This window comes from Carettochelys insculpta, chromosome 2 (assembly GCF_033958435.1).
Source record: "Carettochelys insculpta isolate YL-2023 chromosome 2, ASM3395843v1, whole genome shotgun sequence".
In the NCBI taxonomy this organism is placed as follows: Eukaryota; Metazoa; Chordata; order Testudines; family Carettochelyidae; genus Carettochelys; species Carettochelys insculpta.
Window position 1 is genome coordinate 120,934,366 of NC_134138.1, and position 20,111 is coordinate 120,954,476.

The 20,111-nt window shown below is 47.2% G+C and overlaps 1 protein-coding gene across 1 annotated transcript in view; it reads right to left on the bottom strand.

Moving 5' to 3' along the window:
• DTNBP1 (dystrobrevin binding protein 1) overlaps positions 1-20,111 on the bottom strand; it is a 128,807-nt gene that overhangs the window by 87,881 nt on the left and 20,815 nt on the right. Inside the window, exon 6 of the mRNA XM_074987639.1 lies at positions 321-453. Within this exon, the coding sequence (XP_074843740.1) occupies positions 321-453 (133 nt within the window). The remainder of the gene's footprint in view (positions 1-320; positions 454-20,111) is intronic.

A 20,111-nucleotide genomic window follows, 5' to 3' on the forward strand; every position in this document is an offset into this window, starting at 1 on the left:
TATTGCTTATGGCAATAACAACTGAAACTCAGAGGAATCATTTTACCTGCATCCAAACACTAATTATACACTGATATCTTTCCAAACACGTACTCTGCATGTGATTAACAGCAAAACACATGAACCTTAAATGAACCTTCTGTAGCTCACATGTCAAATGTCACAGCTAACACTGACATTTACAAATTATTTGACAACAAAATGGATCTATGATAAGGAAAAACATCAGAATCATTTTACATGGAAAGCTAAAGATTTATAAACTAATCATTTGATAGTTATTTTTATGTTAATATTCAGAGCATTTGTAGTTTAGTTACCTTTTTGTTTTTTTGTAGTTCTCCAGCCGCAGTGCCTGCATATGTTTGCACCTTTCCAACTCACACTGTCCACACAGATCTTCAAGATGCAACAGATGATTTTCCATTTCCTCAAAGTTCACCTCTAGCTGGGCTGTAAGAAAAGAAACACACATGAAGCTTAGCTAATACTTGCCCCTTGTGGTCAATATGCCAGGCTGCTGTACTGGATTCCACCTTTGGATTCCATGTGTTTTAAAGCCTACTAAATATGAGCAGCATCTAAACCTCTTTAGTCCAGCCTCTTAGGCATACTCCCAGCATCCAGATACTTGACCATGACCCAAGACCCATGCTGCCCTACCAAAGACTTCCCACTAGGGGGAAACCAGGCAGTATCAGAGTTCCACCACATATACATTTCTATTTGCAGCAGTATTTTTCAAGTGGGCCATAGGCACACTTTGGGAAAGCTGCTAGCAGGCCCGTGACAATTTGTTTACCTAAAAGGCACATGGCCCTAGAACCTCATGGTTCTCATTGGCTCCAGTTCGCCATTTTCAGAAATGACTCACTGTGGACCTTGTGACAGCTACACCAAATAGAACACACAGACTTTGCAAAGAAACATCTAAACTACAGTTTAATTATTGGACAAACCACAAAAATTACAAATCTAGTGAAAAACACCACAATATCTGCACATAAAACCCATCTCTCCACTATAGTCAGCACTCAGTGTGTTGGATTTTGGTTAGTGTTCTTTCAAGAGTTCCAGAACCTTCTTCCATCCCACTCCACTTATTCACACTTCTCTTTCTGTTCAATGGATGGGCCACAACAGCCATAGACTCAAATAAGCTGACTCTTGAAGGTCTGGACCCTTCTGTCAGGTGACCTCCCAGGTAAACTTTAAAATCTCGACCTTGGGTTCCAAAGTGAGAAAATTAATTTCTCTGAATTCCAGGAAGCCTAACATACTAGGGAGAAACTGTTTGACTGAAGGACGATCAAGGCTGTGGGATCCTGCTGACTTCCCATTACTAGCCTCTGTGTGAGGTGAAGGCATTTCTTCAAATACTACATGGGTGTCCCAGATGAGAGGAAATACTACATTGCAAAAGTGAAGATACAGTACAGTAGACCCCCAGCTTAACGGAGGTTGCGTTCTCCCAACCCCCACAAAAGTCGAATGTCCTGCACAACGTGGGGGAACCAGGAAACTGACCAGGCAGCCTTGCTCCTGACTGCCCTCTGATGGCGGGAGCCGGGAAACTGACCAGCACATTGCTGGTCAGTTTCCTGGCTCCTTGTCACTCTGGAAGCCAGGGGTGGCTTCTCCCCTCTTCTCCCAGCTGGGGGAAACCAGCGAGAAGCCGCAGCAGTGTGGCTGCCTGCCTGGCCTCCCTCAGTCTGGGGAAGCTGGGCAGGCAGACAACCGCAGATCAGCTTCGAGTTGCACTTAACCTGCATTAACACAAGTGAAGCACAACTCAAAGTCACATATTTCAGGGGTTTACTGTATAGGTTATAACCAAAATAAAGTTCACAAAACATAATGGAGTTTGATCCAGACACATATTGCCTACAATCTGCCACACTGGGTAACCTGGCTGCTGACCAGTCCTCCCAAAGCTGGAGACAAGGAACCTTGCATGTAATGGGGGATGAGAACAGAAACAACTCAAGAAGCACTGAATTCCAGCAACAAAAGCACATCCTAACCCTTTTCTCTGGGGTAACTGAAGGCTGTAGTAACCCCCATGCAAAACAACAAGCAGGGAAAAGAGCAGAGAAGTGATTCAGCAGTGAAATCTCTCCCTTTTGGGTGTTCAGGAGAAAGAGACATACGGCTGAAAATGAAAAATATAAAATAAAATACACACAGTATTCATGTATTTCGTGAAGCATGCAGTGTACCATCTGTGGTGGAACCCCTGAAGAACAAAGACAAAGAATGGGGCTCCATATTGGCCTCTCAGTTGTTCTCTGGAGCCTCAGCCATCATTTCACAAAAATGTAAGTCTCTAGTTCTTCTGGTTGCAAAGAAAACACAAAAACATGAGCCAAGTATCACAGATGCCTGTCTGTTTGCAAAAAGCCTCAAACAACAGCTCTGAAGTGTCAAAGTAGTGGGAAAAGCAGACGGATCATAGAATCACCTGATTCCTGATGGTAGAATGAAATCTCACAGGCTCAATGAATGTTCCATACTCCAATACATTTATATGGAGGGGAGAGTCATGTGACTTTGTAGTATATGAGCCTAAAAACTTGTCACAGACAGGCAGTCTAGTCCATGGTGTTTGCCTCTGTTACAAAACAAAAAAAAAGCAGTCCTGTAGCACTTTAAAGACTAACAAAATAATTTATTAGGTGATATTGTTAGTCAGTTTTTAAAATGCTACAGGACTGCTTTTTTGTTTTGTGAAGACGCAGACTAACATGGCAACCTCCCTGCCTCTTTTACAACAATCATTATTGGCTCTGGTGACAAGAGCCCATTCACAGATACTCCAGAGAGCTATCCACCAATGCAGGACCTGAAGTTCTTGTGCAGGTGAGCACATCAGCAAGTCTAGCGAGCATGTGCTTGTACACTATACTAAGTGAAGACATCTGAGGTGAAATCTGGCATGCTGAAAATGCAGACGTCCAAGGCCACATGCCCCCAGAAGCTGATATCAAGAATGTACTGTTGTCTTCGGGTCAACTTTGGGGTTTTCACACATCTTAAACCTGTCCATTAGGAGGAAAGCAACCATGGGTATGCTGTTAAGTTCTGCTCCTATAAAATTAATTTGTTGTGTTGATAGTTGTCCGTTTCTCAAGATTCATCTTTAACCCCAGATGAGAACAGATTTTGGGAAAGGATGCTGTTTTGAACAGTTGCTTTTGATATTCCTTCTTCTAATCAATTATCTAGGCAGAAACAAAAGTGCACTCCAAAGACATGCATATGAACTGCTGCTACTGTCATATGCTTGGAGAATGCACACAGTTCTGAGGACAAACCAGTGGGTAACCTGTGTACGGATTAATCTGTTGTGAACTAACACACTAACACATGCACTAACGCACTTTTACACTTTTCGTGGCATGGATGACCTGTCATGTAAGACACTGAAAAGCGATGGAGGAGAGGAAGGAAATGAACTAGGTGAGGTAATCCCTCATATTTTTCAGGAAGAAGGGTTCTTTCGAAAACGGCATTTCCTTTTGAATGAACCCTGTCTACATTGCTTGTTGTTTTCCCCAAAAACAGCACTTCCAGAACAGTGAAAGTGTTTTTCACTTTCTCCATACCTATAATGATTTTATAGAGCTTTATCACATCCCCACGTAGAAAAAAAGACTAAGCTCAAAAGTTCAAGTCTTTTAATCACCCCTCATATGGTTTATGAGCTAAATAGGCACAATATCACTTGCCTTTCCCCCTAAGGATATAGCAGTAAAATCATCAATATGTAAAGGTCCAATTTTTAAAATGTAAACCACAAAGTGTGCAATCATTTAATCTTTAAATAAATATGAAGAAAACTTTTCATTTTTGACAATCTGGCCATTTGCAGATGCAAAAAAACCATACAATACACATGGCATTTAAATAGAAGACAAACAGCTGCTAACCTCAGAGTACATGTATGCTACACAGCAGACAAAGGCCTATATAAACACTCTGCTTGTAGAACTTCAAATGATTACCAATTTCTGCTTATAGTAGGAAAACAGAAACTATTAAAACGCAGTTTCCAATAGGTAGCAGATTTGATACTAAGGCTGCATCTACACTATGAGATTAAGTGACTTTTTAATAAATTCAATTATTTAACCTTGATATTATGAATTCAAATTAAGTGTCCACAAAACTTCTTGAAATTCAACTCACATTTTTTCCATGTCAAGTTTCCCCATCCCCATTGCCCGGTACAAGCTTGACAATGTGAACACTGCATTGTGGGTATGTACCCCGCAGTGCCTTAGCTCCTGTTGGTTGTGAGCATTTCATGCTTGAATCCCATAATGCAAAGCACTGTCCCAGAATTCAGAACACCAGTAACTGCTCAAAAATGAACTGGCGATCACGCCATTTCCTGCTGTGGCATTCCAATGCAAGAATGGATCCCCAAATGCTTCAGCTCATAGTACACACAGGTTCGGCAACCACAGTGGCTGTCGTGCAATTTTGCCTTCAATTACAAAGCTCAGTGATGGTTCAGTATCATAACGGTGATGACGACGAAGATGGTTTGGAAGAGCAAATCTCCCACTGCAGTCCAAGAACTCTCAGCTGCTAACTGCCCTGGATGCACTGGTGACAGTGGAGCAGCGGTTTTGGACCCATGAGACCAGCACACGCTGGCGGGACCACATGGTTTTGGAGTAGTGGAACAACCAGCAGTGGGTGCAGAACTTTTGCATGCTTAAGTCCACTTTTAGGGAACTTTGTGATCTGCTGGCCCTCTCTCCCTGAAGCGAAGCAACACAAGAATGAGGCTGGCTTTAACAAATATGGAAGCGAGTGGCAATCACCCTGTGGAAGTTTTCAATGCCCAATAGTTAGCAGTCAGTGGCAAATCAATTCGGGTTGGGCAGATCTACAGTGGGGTCTGTGATGATGCATGTAGCCCATGCAATCTGTTGGCATCTCCTCAGGACAACTGTGACTATGGGAGATGTAGAGAGGCCATAGTGGATGGCTTTGGTGCCCCAGGGTTTCCTAATGGTGGTGGAGCAATAGATCCCCATCATGGCCCCAGAACACCTGGCCTCCTAGTATATAAAGCGAATGGGGTATTTCTCAATGGTGTTGCAGGCATTAGTAGATCACCAAGGTCAGGGAGGGTTCATGACACATGCATCTTCCAAAATTCTGGACTGCACAGAAAGCTCCTGGATGGGATTTTTTCCCCCAATCAGAAAATCATGATTGGCAACGTAGGGATGCCTACTGTTACACTGGGCAACCCCGACTACCCTCTGCTCCTTTGTCTTATGAAGCCCTACACATGAGCCCTCCACCACAGCAAGGAAAACTTCAATCACAGATCTAGCAGGTGCAGAACGCTGGTGGAATGCACCTTTGGTCGTTTAAAAGCAAGGTTCAGACGCTTTCTGACCCATTTGGGCCTTTCTGAAACTAATGTCCCCAGTGTTACTACAGCATGCGCTATTTTGCGCAACACCTGTGAATCCCAGGGGAGACTTTCCCATCCATCTGGAATTCTGAAGCAGAGGCCATAGGCAGGGCTTACTCGCAGCTGCCTATACAACCATTCATCAGCAGCCATGCTGAGGCAGCACCTATAAGGGATGCTTTAAAAGATAGCTTCATGAATGATCTGTAACACACGTGCTACTGATGTATTTCTCTGACATAATGTCAATAAATCACACCGTGTCTTAACGAATGAATTCTTTCACTTGGTGGGAGGGGGTTAAGTTGCAGTAAGTAGGATGCATCTGGCAGGCAGCTGTGCCTTCAGCCCTCCCCCAACCGCCTAGTTCCCTCAGCCACGTGTCCACTGCAGACCTGGGAGTATCAGCGGGCAGCTGTACCTTCAGCCCTCCCCCAACCGCCCAGTTTGATTTGTGTTTCCCCCCACACCTGCATGCCACAAAATCACACCCAGCTCAAAGGAATGATTTTACTTTGGTAGGGAGGAGAGGTTTAAGTGACCAGGAAAAGAAACCTTCCCAAGTGTGCCTGAATAGCCTTTTGCAGTGGCCCTTGGGGCTGCAGCGGCAGGATATCCTCTCCTTCCCTCCCCACATCTGAGGACTGTGAAGACCAGGCGCAGGCAACCTCTCTTCAGGGGACTCTGGGCAGCAGGTAACAGCTCCTGGGCCGATATGTTGGGAGTTCCTCTGCAGCTGCAACAGGGAGCGCAGGACCTCTGTCTGCTCTGTAACTGCTGTTACGCGCTTTACCATGGCCGCATTTTGCTTGGCCACTTGCTTTTGCTGCAAATAAAGCACTCTCTTCTGCAACTCAGTTTGACTCTGATGCCACTGAGCAGTGTCCTTTGTCAGCGTGGTGTGCTCAGCTTCATTCCTCTCCATGTGCTTCAGGATAACATCCTGCTTGCACTTCTTTCTTCTTCTGTTCCTCTCTGCTATGCTGGGCGTTGGGTATGGAAAAATGATGGTCAGATTAAGACAATTCACATCATGTGCTTTGAAATGGAATGAATGGGTCTCTATGTCTACTGTCAGGGAAAGTTAACTTTTTGAAGGCCACTGAAGGCTTATTAAAGATGGGATAGCAAGCATGCATTTCACAATACATCATTTGCCATCGCTTATCCAGCATGTCTTTGTGAACTTGATAAGCTTTAGGCAATTGTCCACTTTTGGGGGGAAGGAAAGGGCTGCAAAGCAGGGGAAGCCACTATGTGCTCTGGCCAGGTGTCCTGGGGCAGGGGAAAAAATTTTTTTCAGCCACTCCTGCAGCAATCCTCCCCAGTGACCAAGCTGCATAGAGGGAATAGTGGGGAACGGTTTGATTACAGCTGCATGGATACCTGTGTGGGTGAGGGGGGGAATGGTTTTGATGTATAATAAAAGTAAATCAAAACTAAAAATAAACAATCCAAAAAAAAGCTGGGTGTAAAGGAACACAGGAGGGGAAACACCCAGCATGGCAAGGCTGCCACGTGGCACCAGTGAGTCCTGAAAAGAAGAAAAGCTGGGTGGAAAGGGACGTGAGAGGGGAGACACCCAGCAGAGCACAGCAGCCGCAGAGTGTGGTGGATTCCTGAAAAATAAAAATAAATGCTGGTTGGAAATGGGACATGGGGAGGGGGAGAAGCCCCGCTGAGCCTGCAAATCACTTTGGGCGGGTGGGTGGGGAAGGGAGCACTCGCTGGCTGCTGTAGGCAAATGTAAAGGGGCAGGAAGTGTGGATTTTAAAAAAAGGATGCAAATTCCTGTGCTTCTGCAGGGTGCCAAAGAAGACATCACTCTCCTAAAACTAACAGATATGGAGAAAGAACACCTACTCATGCTGTGTGACCAAAAGCCTGGAAAATCTGCTAAAATGCTGTGTGGCACCATGATACAAGATCACTATCTGGTTGCCTGGAATGGTAAGCTGCGCTACTGTGAAAGCTGCAACAAGTCATGCCTGCCCAAGAACCTCGTGAAAAACATACAAGAGTGCCTGGATGAGGCCTTCAAAGAGATCTCCAAAAAAAGGAGAAGCACTCCATCCCAAGAAACATTAATACACTGTTCTGAGGGGCACAGAACCATATAGCTAGCAAACCTATACACATACACAACCCTACACTTATACCCACCCCCAACCTGCTTCTAGCACACGGAATAAATACTCACCCCAACTGCTTGGTCCAGGGTGCTCGGCAACCGGTGTGGAGGGGCCCCGTTCCAGGTCTATGGGTGAAGAGCTCAGGGCTTGCAGGCAGAACTTCCTTGGGCCCTTGCTCATTCCCCCTTCTTCCTCTCCATTGCCCTCTTCCTCCAGGGTACCCAGCTCCTCTAGGCTCACTCTCAACTACATACCAGGGCCTCCATAAGGGTCGTGATTCAGACTGAGCTCTGTGATGGGGTTGCTCTCCATAAGCACATGCAGCTGTTCATAATAACGGCACATATGTGGAGCTGCCCCGACTGCTGGCTGGCTTCCCAGACCTTTTGATAGGCCTGCTGGAGTTTATTCACCTTCACCCGGCATTGCATTGAGTCCTGGGGATAACCTTAGGCGGTCATCTTACACAACATCCGATTATAGATTGCCACGTTTCCCTTGGCCACCTGCAGTCTCTTCACTGCCAACTGGTCTCCCCCACATCACAAGAAGATCCAGAATGTCCTGGAGGTGCATGCTGAGACTCTCTTGCAACCCTGAGAACTACTAGGCAGATCACCACCCTGAGTGCTCATGATTGCAGTAGATGGCTAACAATGCCATTGCTCCTGATGCGGTGCAATGTGATGGGAAAAGGAATTTGTTCATAACGGGCACCATTTATATTTGCAGGGCTGGGCACTGCTGAATTCCAATTCAAATTCTAATTAAAATTCAATCAAAACTTTGTGGACTTCTTATGATTTTCTTCCTGTGCACCTGGACGGAGAGCAGTGTACAACAAAGCAGCCATACATGGAAGGTCACTGCATAGCTTTGTGGGATACATACAGGACACGTCTGGAGGCTAATAAATTTTAATAAAAGACATGGCGCTTCCACACTAGCTTTGATTTGAGATTTTAAATTCAAACTGATGCTATACCCATCCTGTAATATTGATATTTTGTTATCGGTATTATGGGTCAATAAACTGAGCTAACAGTATTAACTGTGAAAACAGTGACATTTTAATATGAGCTAACTCCTCCAAATTGGATTTTATCTCATAGTGTAGACACAGACTAAATATAGCTTTAAAAGTTTTGTCCAAGTATTTTCCTAAAATTCCAGGATTTGAATATTTTATATTTTTGTAATTAAGAGCCATCTTTGTGTATATATTGTAATTCATGGGAATTATGTACCTGGCGTTCCCTAGCTTGAGTGCCTGTACGTGACCCAAATAAAACATGCAATTTCAACTTCACATACCACCATGAAATAGCGTAAGTGTATAACCTTCTCATTCCACACACTTTATAACTCCGCAGTAAGTAATCCACCCTACCACCTAACAAAGATTTCACAGACACACAATTAAAATATTTTGCTACTTCTGAAAAACTAATATGCTGTGAAAAAAGCATTTATAGTACTAGCTCATGAAGTATAATGAATCCCAATTTTAAAATAAAACCGATGCATTAAATTATTTTTAAATAACTTCACTTATTTGCAAAATTTACTAACACGCAACAGATCTCCCACTAGTGTAATTTACAGGGAGGTACTATTTTACTAGTGGTCTTTCTGTTTTAAAAGAAGAGGAAATCATGTAATAAAACCAAGCCAATTAGATTTTGCACACACTCTCCTTTTATTTTTTCCCTTAAGAGGTCTGCTACAGCCAACCATTTCTGAGTACATGTATTTGAGCAGCCTCTAGTGGTAGCCTGGAAAAAGCACAACTTACTTGCTTGAAGAACAGGGATTATATTTAAATATGTATTAGAGCTCTCTAGAGAACAATTCAGTTTTTGCAGAAACTTTCAAGTTTTGAAATTTATGTACATGCCACATTGGAAGAAGAGCAAAACCTTTCGACCAGGTATACAAAAACATAATTGAGGCTATGTCTACACTATGAGATAAATTCAAATTTAAGGCAGTTAGCTTGATATTACAATGTGACTATCTTCATTGTAAATATCATTAGCTTGATTTAGGGAGCACTAATATCAATATAATATCGCCAAAACTGGCTGGGTATACCATCAAGTTCAAATTTAAAAATTCAAATAAAGGCCAATAGGGAAGTGCCATGTCTTAAAAAAGAGAAGTTACTCACCGTAGTAACGATGGTTCTTCGAGATGTGTCCCCGTCGGTGCTCTACAATAGGCGTTGGGCTCGCCCGGCGCCACAAATCAGAAATCTTCCAGCAGTTTCTCCTGGATCGCGCATGCACCGGCGCGCACTGCTCCCTTGCACGTCCCCAGCCACATACGCGATCCGGTCCCCGCCAGTTCCTTGACCAACCGCTTCGGATGCTCCTGAAAGACACTAGACAGAGATCCGAAGTGGGGAGGATGGGCGGGTGGTGGAGCACCCACGGGGACACATCTCGAAGAACCATTGTTACTACGGCGAGTAACTTCTCTTTCTTCATCGAGTGTCCCCGTGGGTGCTCCACAATAGGTGACTACCTAGCAGTAACCCAAGAAAGGAGATGGGTAATCGGTTTATGTGCAGCTTGCCCCCGAAAGGACTGCTGTCGACAGACGGGTATCCTCTTCGAATACCCGATGTAGGGCATAATGCTTGGCGAAGGTGTCGTAGGATGACCAGGTCACCGCTCTACAGATGTCTTTCAACGCAATGCGCTTGAAGAAGGCTGTTGACGCCGCCACCGCCCTGGTGGAGTGAGCCCTAGGCGGGGCCAGCAAAGGAGTCTTTCAAAGCTCTTAACACATTTTTATACAGGACACAATGTGCTTTGAAATTCTCTTTGAAGAGAGGCCTTCCCCTTTTGACCTGGGAGCGAGAGACACTAGAAGCCTGTCCATTTTCCGGAAGGATTTAGTTCTGTCTATGTAGAAGGCCAACGCCCTCCTCATGTCCAGGCCAACGTCCTTCTCATGACGCCTGCACCTCCTGGACATGAGGAGGGCGTTGGCGTGCCTCTTTACTGGAGCTGTGAGGCTCTGGGTAAAACGAGGGTAAAACTATTGGTTCATTAAGATGGAACTCTGAAGAAACTTTTGGAACAAAGGCTGGGTGCAGCCGTAAGGTTACCGCCTCCTTTGAGAATACTGTGCAGGGTGGCATTGCCATAACTGCTGCGAGCTCATTCACCCTGCGAGCTGACGTAATTGCAAGGAGGAAGGTTGTTTTTATCATAAGGAGATGTAGTGGAACTGTGGCTAAGGGTTCAAAAGGTGGACCCGTGAGCGTGCTGAGCACCAAGTCCAAGTTCCACGATGGTGGAAGCGGTTTCCGAGGGGGGAACAGGTTTACCAACCCCTTCAAGAACCTGGTAACGATAGGATGGGCAAATACTGTGGGCCCCTCCTCTGTATGACGAAAGGCTGATATAGCAGCGAGGTGGACTTTTAGCGAGGATAAGGAAAGCCCGCCCCTCTTGAGGTCCAATAAGTATTAAGTATTATCGGTATAGGAACGTCAAGGGGAGCTAACTGCTTGGCGGAACACCAGGCTGTGAATCGAGCCCATTTCTGCTTGTAAGTCTTCCTGGTGGAGGTCCTTCGGCTACTTTCCAGGACTACTTGTACTCCCTCCATACATGTGCTTTCTAAGGAGCTGAGCCATGGATTAGCCATGCTTGCAGGTGCAGACTCTGAGGGTTCGGGTGCACTATGGACCCCTGGGCCTGCGTGAGCAGGTCCAGCACCACCGGTAGAGGGAGCGGTGGGCGGTCCAACATGCGCAGAAGCAAGGGAAACCATTGCTGCCGATCCCACGTTGGGACTACTAGTATCATGCGAGCTCTCTCCCTTCTGGCTTTCTGTAAGACCTTGTGGATAAGCGCTGTGGGGGGGGGACGCGTAAAGTAGGGGGCCCTTCCATGGAATCATGAATGCATCCCCCAGGGACCCCCACCCTACTCCTTTCCTAGAGCAGTAATGGGGACAATTCTTGTTGTGCTGGGTGGCAAACAGATCGATCTGGGGAAACCCCCATGTACGAAAAATGCGCCGTAGCAGATCGGAGTGGATCTGCCATTCGTGCGTGATTGCGAAGCGCCTGCTCAGCTGATCTGCTTTCACAGTGTGAGCGCCCGGCAAGTACGAGGCTTTCAACGTTATGTTGTTGGCGATGCACCACTTCCACAGTCGGACTGCTTCCGCACATAGGGCACGGGATCGTGCTCCTCCTTGTCGATTGATGTAAAACATAGTGGAGATATTGTCTGTATTGATCCCGACTACTTTGTCATAAATGTGGTCTCAAAAATGCTTGCAGGCGTTGAACACTGCTCTGAGCTCCAGTATGTTTATGTGCAGTGACTGTTCCGCAGGGGACCATAGCCCTTGCATTACCTTGTTGCCGATGTCCGCTCCCCATCGTATGTGGGAGGCGTCGGTAGTAAGAAAAATAGAAATTTGTGGTTGGTGAAAGGGCACCCCTGCTAGCAAGTTCTTGGGGTTTACCCACCACGCCAGGGATCTGCGCACCTCTGTTGTGGGCGACACCACCCTGTGAACAGTGTGGGATGCTGGTTTGTAGACGCTCGCCAGCCAATGCAGCAGGCGTCGCATGTGCAATCTGGCATTCTGTACCACAAATGTTGCTGCCGCCATGTGGCCCAGCAGCTGTAAGCACGTGAAGACCAGCACCGTGGGACTGTATGTAATGACTTGCACCAGCGAACTGATGGCGCGAAAGCGGGTGTCGGGTAGGTACACATTGCTGTGATAGAGTTTACGCGTGCCCCTATGAACTCTATGTCCTGTGTGGGGTTGGTTTTTGATTTCGCGAGGTTGATGACTAGGCCCAGCGAAGAAAACGTGTCCGCTGTGACGCGTATCATGCGTGAGACCTCTGCCTTCGAGGCCCCTTTTAGCAGGCAGTCGCCCAGATATGGGAAAAAATAAACACCCCCTGTCTGTGCAGGTAGGCTGACACCACTGCCAAGGTTTTGGTAAAGACTCTGGGGGCCGAGGAGAGGCCGAACGGAAGAACCCTGTACTGGAAGTGTTCCTTGCCGACCGTGAAGCGGAGGAAGCGCCTGTGTGCCGGGTGGATCGTTATGTGAAAGTAAGCATCTTGTAAGTCGAGGGCTGCAAACCAATCTCCATCGTCCAGTGCCGTGAGTATGGAGGCGACTATAATCATCCAAAAACGTTGCTTGTGCAAGTAGCGGTTGAGGCCCCGAAGATCTAAGATGGGCCTCCAGCCTCCTGTTTTCTTCTCTGTGAGGAAGTAGCGTGAATAAAAACCTTTCCCCTGGAATTGTTCCGGCACTCTTTCCACCGCCCCTATGAACATAAGGTGGTCCACCTCCTGTTTGAGCCTCGCCTCGTGGGTAGCGTCCCGGAGGTGGGGCCTGCAGGGAGGCTTCGTTGGTGGGAGTGACTGGAAGGGGATCGCGTAACCCGTGGCTATGATCTCCAGCACCCATTTGTCTGCGGTGATCTTTTGCCATTGGGAGTGAAACGGTCCGAGACGATGATAGAACATGAGATGAGAGTGGTATTGCGCGATGGTAGTGATAGTGCAGCCCTCGACATGCCCGTCAAACTTGCTGCCTTTGGGCCCGTCCCAAGGGTATACGGCTTGTTGGGAACGTCGCCTGGGAGTTCTGTACTGTTGCTGCTGTTGATGTCGCCGTTGGTTGTAGCCCCGTTGATACTGTGCACACTGTGGTTGGTACGGGTAGTGTCTTTGCTGAGGGTAATATTTTTTCTTCCTATATGGAGGGATATAAATACCCAGGGTTCTAAGTGTAGCCCTTGAGTCCTTACTGGAGTGAAGGACCAAGTCGGTTGAGTCTGCAAACAACTTTTGCGTGTCAAAGGGAAGATGCACGATCTTCGCCTGTAGATCCACGATCTTCGCCTGTAGATCCCTCAGGATGCCCGATGTCTGGAGCCAGGATTCTCTATGTATGACCATTGCTGTAGCCGTTGAGCGTGCCACTGTATCTGCCACATCCAGGGCGATCTGGACTCCCATCCTCGAAGCTGCGTAGCCCTCTTGCACAATTGCCTTTAACACCGGCTTATCATCTTCCGGAAGTGAATCCATGAGAGAAGCAAGCCTGAAGTAATTATCAAAGTTATGGTTCGCTAGGTGTGCCGCATAATTTTCCACTCTCAATAGCAGGGTGGAAGAGGAATATACCTTCCTGCCAAACAGCTCTAGCTTCTTAGCATCTTTGTCCAATCCCCCCGATTTCTATTGAGAAGTCTTTGACCTCTGCTGGGACGATTCGACCACCAATGAGTTTGGTTGTGGGTGACTGAAGAGGAACTCCATGCCCTTTGCGGGGACAAAGTACTTCTTATCTGCTCTCTTGTTCATAGGCGGAACGGAGGCTGGAGTCTGCCATATGGTAGTGGCTGACTCCATAATGGCTTCGTCCAGCGGGATAGCAATTTTGGATGAAGCCGGTGGTCTCAAATTTTTCAGGAGTTTGTGATGTTTCTCCTGCACTTCTGCCCTTTGAATGCCTTGCATGAAAGCCACCCTTTTAAACAGCTCCTGAAACTGTTTAAGGTCATCCAGGGGAGCGACATCCCTGGGGGCCATGGCCTCATCTGGGGAGGATGAGGAGGAACCACTCAGGTAAACCTCCGTCAAACTCTCAGGTTCCTGCAGCTGATGGTACACCTGCTCGCTGGAGGACTGCAAAGGAAAATCTCGGGGTTCTAAAATTAACTCCCCTTGAGATAACTGTGTTTCCATCCCCGAATGGGAGTGTCCACGGGGGTATTGGACGGCCAGGGGAGACCTGCCCCTGGGCGTAGGCCTGGGGTGTCTGTGTCCAGCATGATAAGAACGACCATGGCAGCACAGGCACGGGTCCGGGGACGGAGACCTGGACCACTCTCAGGGTGTGCACCCCGATGTCTGGGAGAGAGAGACCTCCACGATGACATGGATAGCGGTGACACTGGTTTGTGATAGTACTCCAGTGGATCCAATCCCAGAAAGGGTGAAGGTGGCCCAAGCCATGGTGACACTGGTTGGAGGAACGGAGAAGGAGGTTCTGTATAGGTCAGTGGAGACCCAGGCCTTCTGGGCGGCGTGTGTAGCACAGGGGGAGGGCTTGTAGTTAGCAACAGCGCAACCCTGTCCAGAGAAGGGCTGCGGTGCCGGGCTTTTGCTTTTGCCTTTCCCCTCCCCTGCAGGGCTGGCACCGCCCCCTCCCGCACCGGGGATCTTGACCCTGCTGTCGGCGCCGCGCTCGGCCCGCTCAGCTGCGGTGCCGCGCGGATAACGTCCTCCGGTGCTTGCAGGCTCCGTGCCTGTTGACGCTGCACCATTGGTGCCGCCTGTGGCGGTGCTGCCGGTTCCAGCGCTTGCCTGGCTGACGCTCTTGGCGCCGCGCGTGCCGGCTGTTTTGTAGTCGGAGGCTCAGCCTCTGCCCCATGCGCTGCCGCGGTGCCGCTTGCCTGAGTATGCGGCTGGGGGCTGTGTGCTCCGCCCGTCCTGCTTGCTGAAACCGCCGGCAGGGTTTGAGCTGGGGAGAGCTTCCTCCATTTTTGCACCGAGGGGGTGAGAGAAGCTGCTTTTCTCGTGGAACCCAGAGGGCCCTTCTGATTGCCTCTCCGGCAAGTCCGCCTGGAGGGCCTTATCAAACAAGAGCATTTTAAGACACATTTCTCTGTCTTCCCTGGCCCTGGCTGTGATCTTGGCACAGTGGGAACACTTCTGGGTAACGCGTGATTCCCCCAGGCATCGGATGCATTCACTATGCCCATTGGAGGCCGGCATAGCTTCACGGCAGGACTCACACTTTTTAAAACCTGAAGAGGCCATCGCGGTGAGTCTTTTACTGTTAATAGGGTACTTAACACTTAATCCATGCCTGTTTACCTGAATCGCGGACACCGGCCTGCAGGGCAGTGGGCGGCCTACTGGCCTTCACGTCCACTCTCTATCTCTCTCTTTTTTTTTTTTTTTTTTTTTGATATTCTTTGTCCTCTCTTTTTTTGAAAAAAAAAAAAAAGAAACAACAATTTACACATAGAAACACTGTCTAATCTGACTCTGACCGTAGCCTGAGTGGATTCCATCTGCAGCCGATGGCGGTTGAGAAGGAACTGGCGGGGACCGGATCGCGCACGTGGCCAGGGACGCGCAAGGGAGAGGCGCGTGCTGGTGCATGCGCGATCCAGGAGAAACTGCTGGAAGATTTCCGATCTGCGGCGCCGGGCGAGCCCGACACCTATTGTGGAGCACCCATGGGGACACTCAATGAAGAATCAAATTTATTAGCCTCCAGAGGTGTCCCATATGTACCCCACAATACCCCACAGTGCTCCGCTCTGGCCACTTCCATCGCCACTGCTCTCCAAAGCTGCGTCTACACGTGCACGCTACTTCGAAGTAGCGGCAGTAACTTCGAAATAGCGCCCGTCATGTCTACACGTGTTGGGCGCTATTTCGAAGTTGAAATCGACGTTGGTCGGCGAGACGTCGAAGTCGCTAACCCCATGAGGGGATGGGAATAGCGCCCTACTTCGACGTTCAACATCAAAGTAGGGACGTGTAGACGATCCGCGTCCCGCAACATCGAAATAGCGGGGTCCTCCATGGCGGCCATCAGCTGGGGGGTTGAGAGATACTCTCTCTCCAGCCCTTGCGGGGCTCTGTGGTCACCGTGGGCAGCAGCCCTTAGCCCAGGGCTTCTGGCTGCTGCTGCTGCAGCTGGGGGTCCGTGCTGCATATACAGGGTCTGCAACTAGTTGTTGGCTCTGTGTATCTTGCACTGTTTAATGAAAGTGTGTCTGGGAGGGGCCCTTTAAGGGAGCGACTTGCTGTTGAGTCCGCCCCGTGACCCTGTCTGCAGCTGTGCCTGGCTCCCTTATTTCGATGTGTGCTACTTTGGCGTGTAGACGTTCCCTCGCTGTGCCTATTTCGATGTTGGGCTGAGCAACGTCGAAGTTGAACATCGACGTTGCCAGCCCTGGAGGACGTGTAGACGTTATTCATCGAAATAAGCTATTTCGAAGTTGGGTGCACGTGTAGACGTAGCCCAAGAGTGCAGGAAGTAGGTAACAGGAAGTTTGTGGCTGTGGGGTCACGTTTGTATGAGAGGCTGAGAAACGTCTTTTTCTTTCTTTGTTATTAGCACTGTGAGCGCATCTACCCATTACAAATAGCTCCAACATGGTTCTGTTTCTACTTCTGCTAGCTGAGCACTGGGTGTTTTTTTTTTGTGCTGCCTGGTGCCAGCCACTGCCCCACAGCACCACATGGCAGCAAGGCTGTTGTCAGGGTCATGCTTGCATAAGAGGCCAAGAAACTTCCTCTCAGTGGTTTACATTTGTGCCACCCACCCCCCCCCGCCGCCTTCCTCCATAGGTGTCACGCAGTCGGGGTCTTTCCTGTACCCAAACATCAAATGGCTAGCCCCCGACTCAATATAAGGATGTGCCTGCTGTTTGGTGCTGATCATGCTGCAAGGAAGCACCATGTCCTGGTTTGCATGAGGTGAGGGCTCCAAGAGCAAGAAAGATTTTTGGCGGCTTGCAGCCACCTGTGCCCACTGCTTCAACTGCCCTCCCACTGTGGCCTTTGCTCTCGCCAGGGGTATGTCTCCCCTGGCAGCTACAAATTGAATAGGCTTGCAGCCACCCAAGGGGACTACCTGAATTGGCGACCCCCTCACCATCACCCCCCAATTACGACACTGGGGGCTAGCTGTCACCAGGGGAGAAGTCCCCCCCCACTGGCTACAAATTGCAGGGTTTGGCTACCACCCAGGGTAGAATGATTCAAATGGCCCTTGAGCCACAGACCCCACTTCTCACTGACAAAGATTTTTGGGGACTGTCAACTGGCCATTCAACCTCCCAAATACCAAACCAGCTCCCACTGGCAATGAAATTGGCAAGCCCCATCCTCCATGTTGGTAATGTCTGTGTAGTGAAGAGAGAAGCCAAAAATCTTTTTTCCTAGCCTTTTCTATTGTTTTTCTTCTAACTTTTGACCCTTTCACACAGGGCTAGAGGGCCAGTTGAGGATGCACACTGAACAGCAGCTGTGTAGTGAACTGGAAACCCAAAAGCCCTACCTCAGCAACTCTCTTTTTTCAAAACCTTTATTATCTACTCTCTCTTCATGCTTTGAATTGTCCCTGTATTATTTTCAGGGATCAGATGTGCTCAAAGAAGGGGCAGGAAACTGTTGGTGGAGGGCCAGTTGAGAAGACACACACCTGCCACTTTTTATAAAATCTTTCATAATTCAGTTACAGCTACAATTTTAAAAAGCACTTCAGTTATAGAAGAAAGATTTCTGTGAATTTCGCAGTCTTTGTTGATGCACTAGTTTTCCTTCCTTCCACCTGGAAAAATGGACCTTTGCTTACCACGGTAAGGGAATGAGGGCAATGCAATATAGGAAGAGGATGTCAAATCACCACCACCACTTGTGGGGCATTTTTGCCCCCAGGCTGCACAACCAAAGATACCCACAATGCTATGGGGATGAGGGAACTGTGGGATAGGCTCCCACAATGCACTACTGCAATAGTCAATGTTTGCCAATTGAGTATGGCAGCAATAAGTCGACTTTGTGAGGAGCAGGTGGGGAGAAGAGGATAGTCAAATTCAAATTTATAAAATTCAGTGTTACAAAATTGCTATCAATACATTCAAATCTATCTCATAGTGTAGACATAGCCTAAGAGAAGAATTCTATAGTTGAATGGTTAGGGCACTGATCTGAAATTAGAGCAGTCTAGAAATTTTAGAGAGCCTTATTTATCAGCTCATGAGCTTTCATGGATGAAACTCATTTCATCAGATGCGTTGGAGTGGAAACATCAGAATCCAGGGTGTATATATAGAAAGAAAAAAAAAAGCTAGCTGTCTTTAGTACGATCAGTTAATGAAGAAAATTAAGCTAGACGCGTCCCATTCATAGCCTATGATGTTGCAGTACAAGTAACAAAAGGTGGGGAAATTACCCTTGTTATGCAATAGCCAGTTAATATCTTTATTCAAGCCTAAATTAAGACGAGTGTTAAATTTGTAAATTAATTCCAGTCCAGATGCCTCTCCCTGTAATTTTTTTTTTTTTTTAAAGAATGGCTATTTTTAAATCCATTACTAAATGTCAGACAGATTAAAGTGTTCTCCCAAAGGAGGAGTCAACAACCCCCAGCATGGGTCCCAAGAATAGCACATGAGCCGATTTTCACTCGCACATGAGGCGGGAGATCAGCCTCACCCCTCCTTACCCATGGTGTCAGGAGCTTGATCAAAACTATGCTGCACGGGGATTAACAAAAGACCAGCTAATGCTACACACCACCACCTAAGTGGTAAAGCTCTTCACCTTTATTTATTAAGGAAGCTGTTGCAAGCAGGACTATTAGTGACTTGAAAGCAGGTACTCAAATGGTACATAGAAGTCAAAAGGTCAAATTTCAGCACTCCACCTCAGAAAGGTTGCTGACCCTGTCCTACAGGTGTGTGTGTTACAATTCCTGATGTCTGATTTGTGTCCATTTATCCTTTAGTGCAGAGACTGTTCAGTTTGCCCAGTGTACGTGGCAGGGGGCACTACTGGCACACATCAAACTTGTCTTACCAAGTCTTCAATACTCTGAAAGCCAGAAGAATTTGAAGGAAGGCCTGAAGAAGCTTCTTCTTCAACATAAATGAAGTTACTTATCTTCTTAGAATGAGCGTCTGTATTTAAACAGCACTGAATATTTGGTTCAGGATCGGTTCCTGGGGCATTATAGTTTGTGGTTAGAGTTTGAAAAGAAGGTTCCTGTTACATTTAAATCAATCTAAAACACCAAGACATCATACTTAATGAGGATGTGATCATCACTACAGGCTGATTCTTTGCAATCTTTACTCTGATGTGGAAAAGGCGTAAAGTATATATGGACAATTTTAGTCCCCGTGTGAGATAAAGGAACATATTCTGAGCTTTCAGGCATCTCTTCATGGAGTACCTATTTTGGTGTTCCAATTGGACTTGAATGCAAATATGTTCAACAGATTTCAATATCACCTTTGATGCAGTTAAAAAAAACCTGATAAGACATGCTTATGTTCCTCCGAGTCTGTTGACTGTGAATTTCCACTTTTGGGTATATCATTAAAATGAAAACTTCTGCCCAGAAAGTGGGTAAAGCTACTTCTCAGGCTGCATCAAGATTGCAAAGAACTGTCAACAAAAGATACACAAATGTGGTACGCAATTTGCACATCTTTTGTTGACAATTTCATCAGGAGAGGCTCTCCTAATATCTGGCTTGTCTACATGGGGTCAGAAGTCAGTAATACTCCTTCTGCTGAGACATCTCCTTCTTCTGCATGGAATGAGGAAGACAAAAGATGTCAGCAGAATACTCCCCATATGGAAGACTTCTGCCAAGAGACCTCTTATCTCCCAACAGAAGCCTGCAGTCTAGACATAGCTTAGGAGGTGCTGATGGTTATCTGCCTTCCTAGCAGCGATATACAGAACCATATTTCTGGAAAATAATTTGTTAAAAAAAAACCAAAAC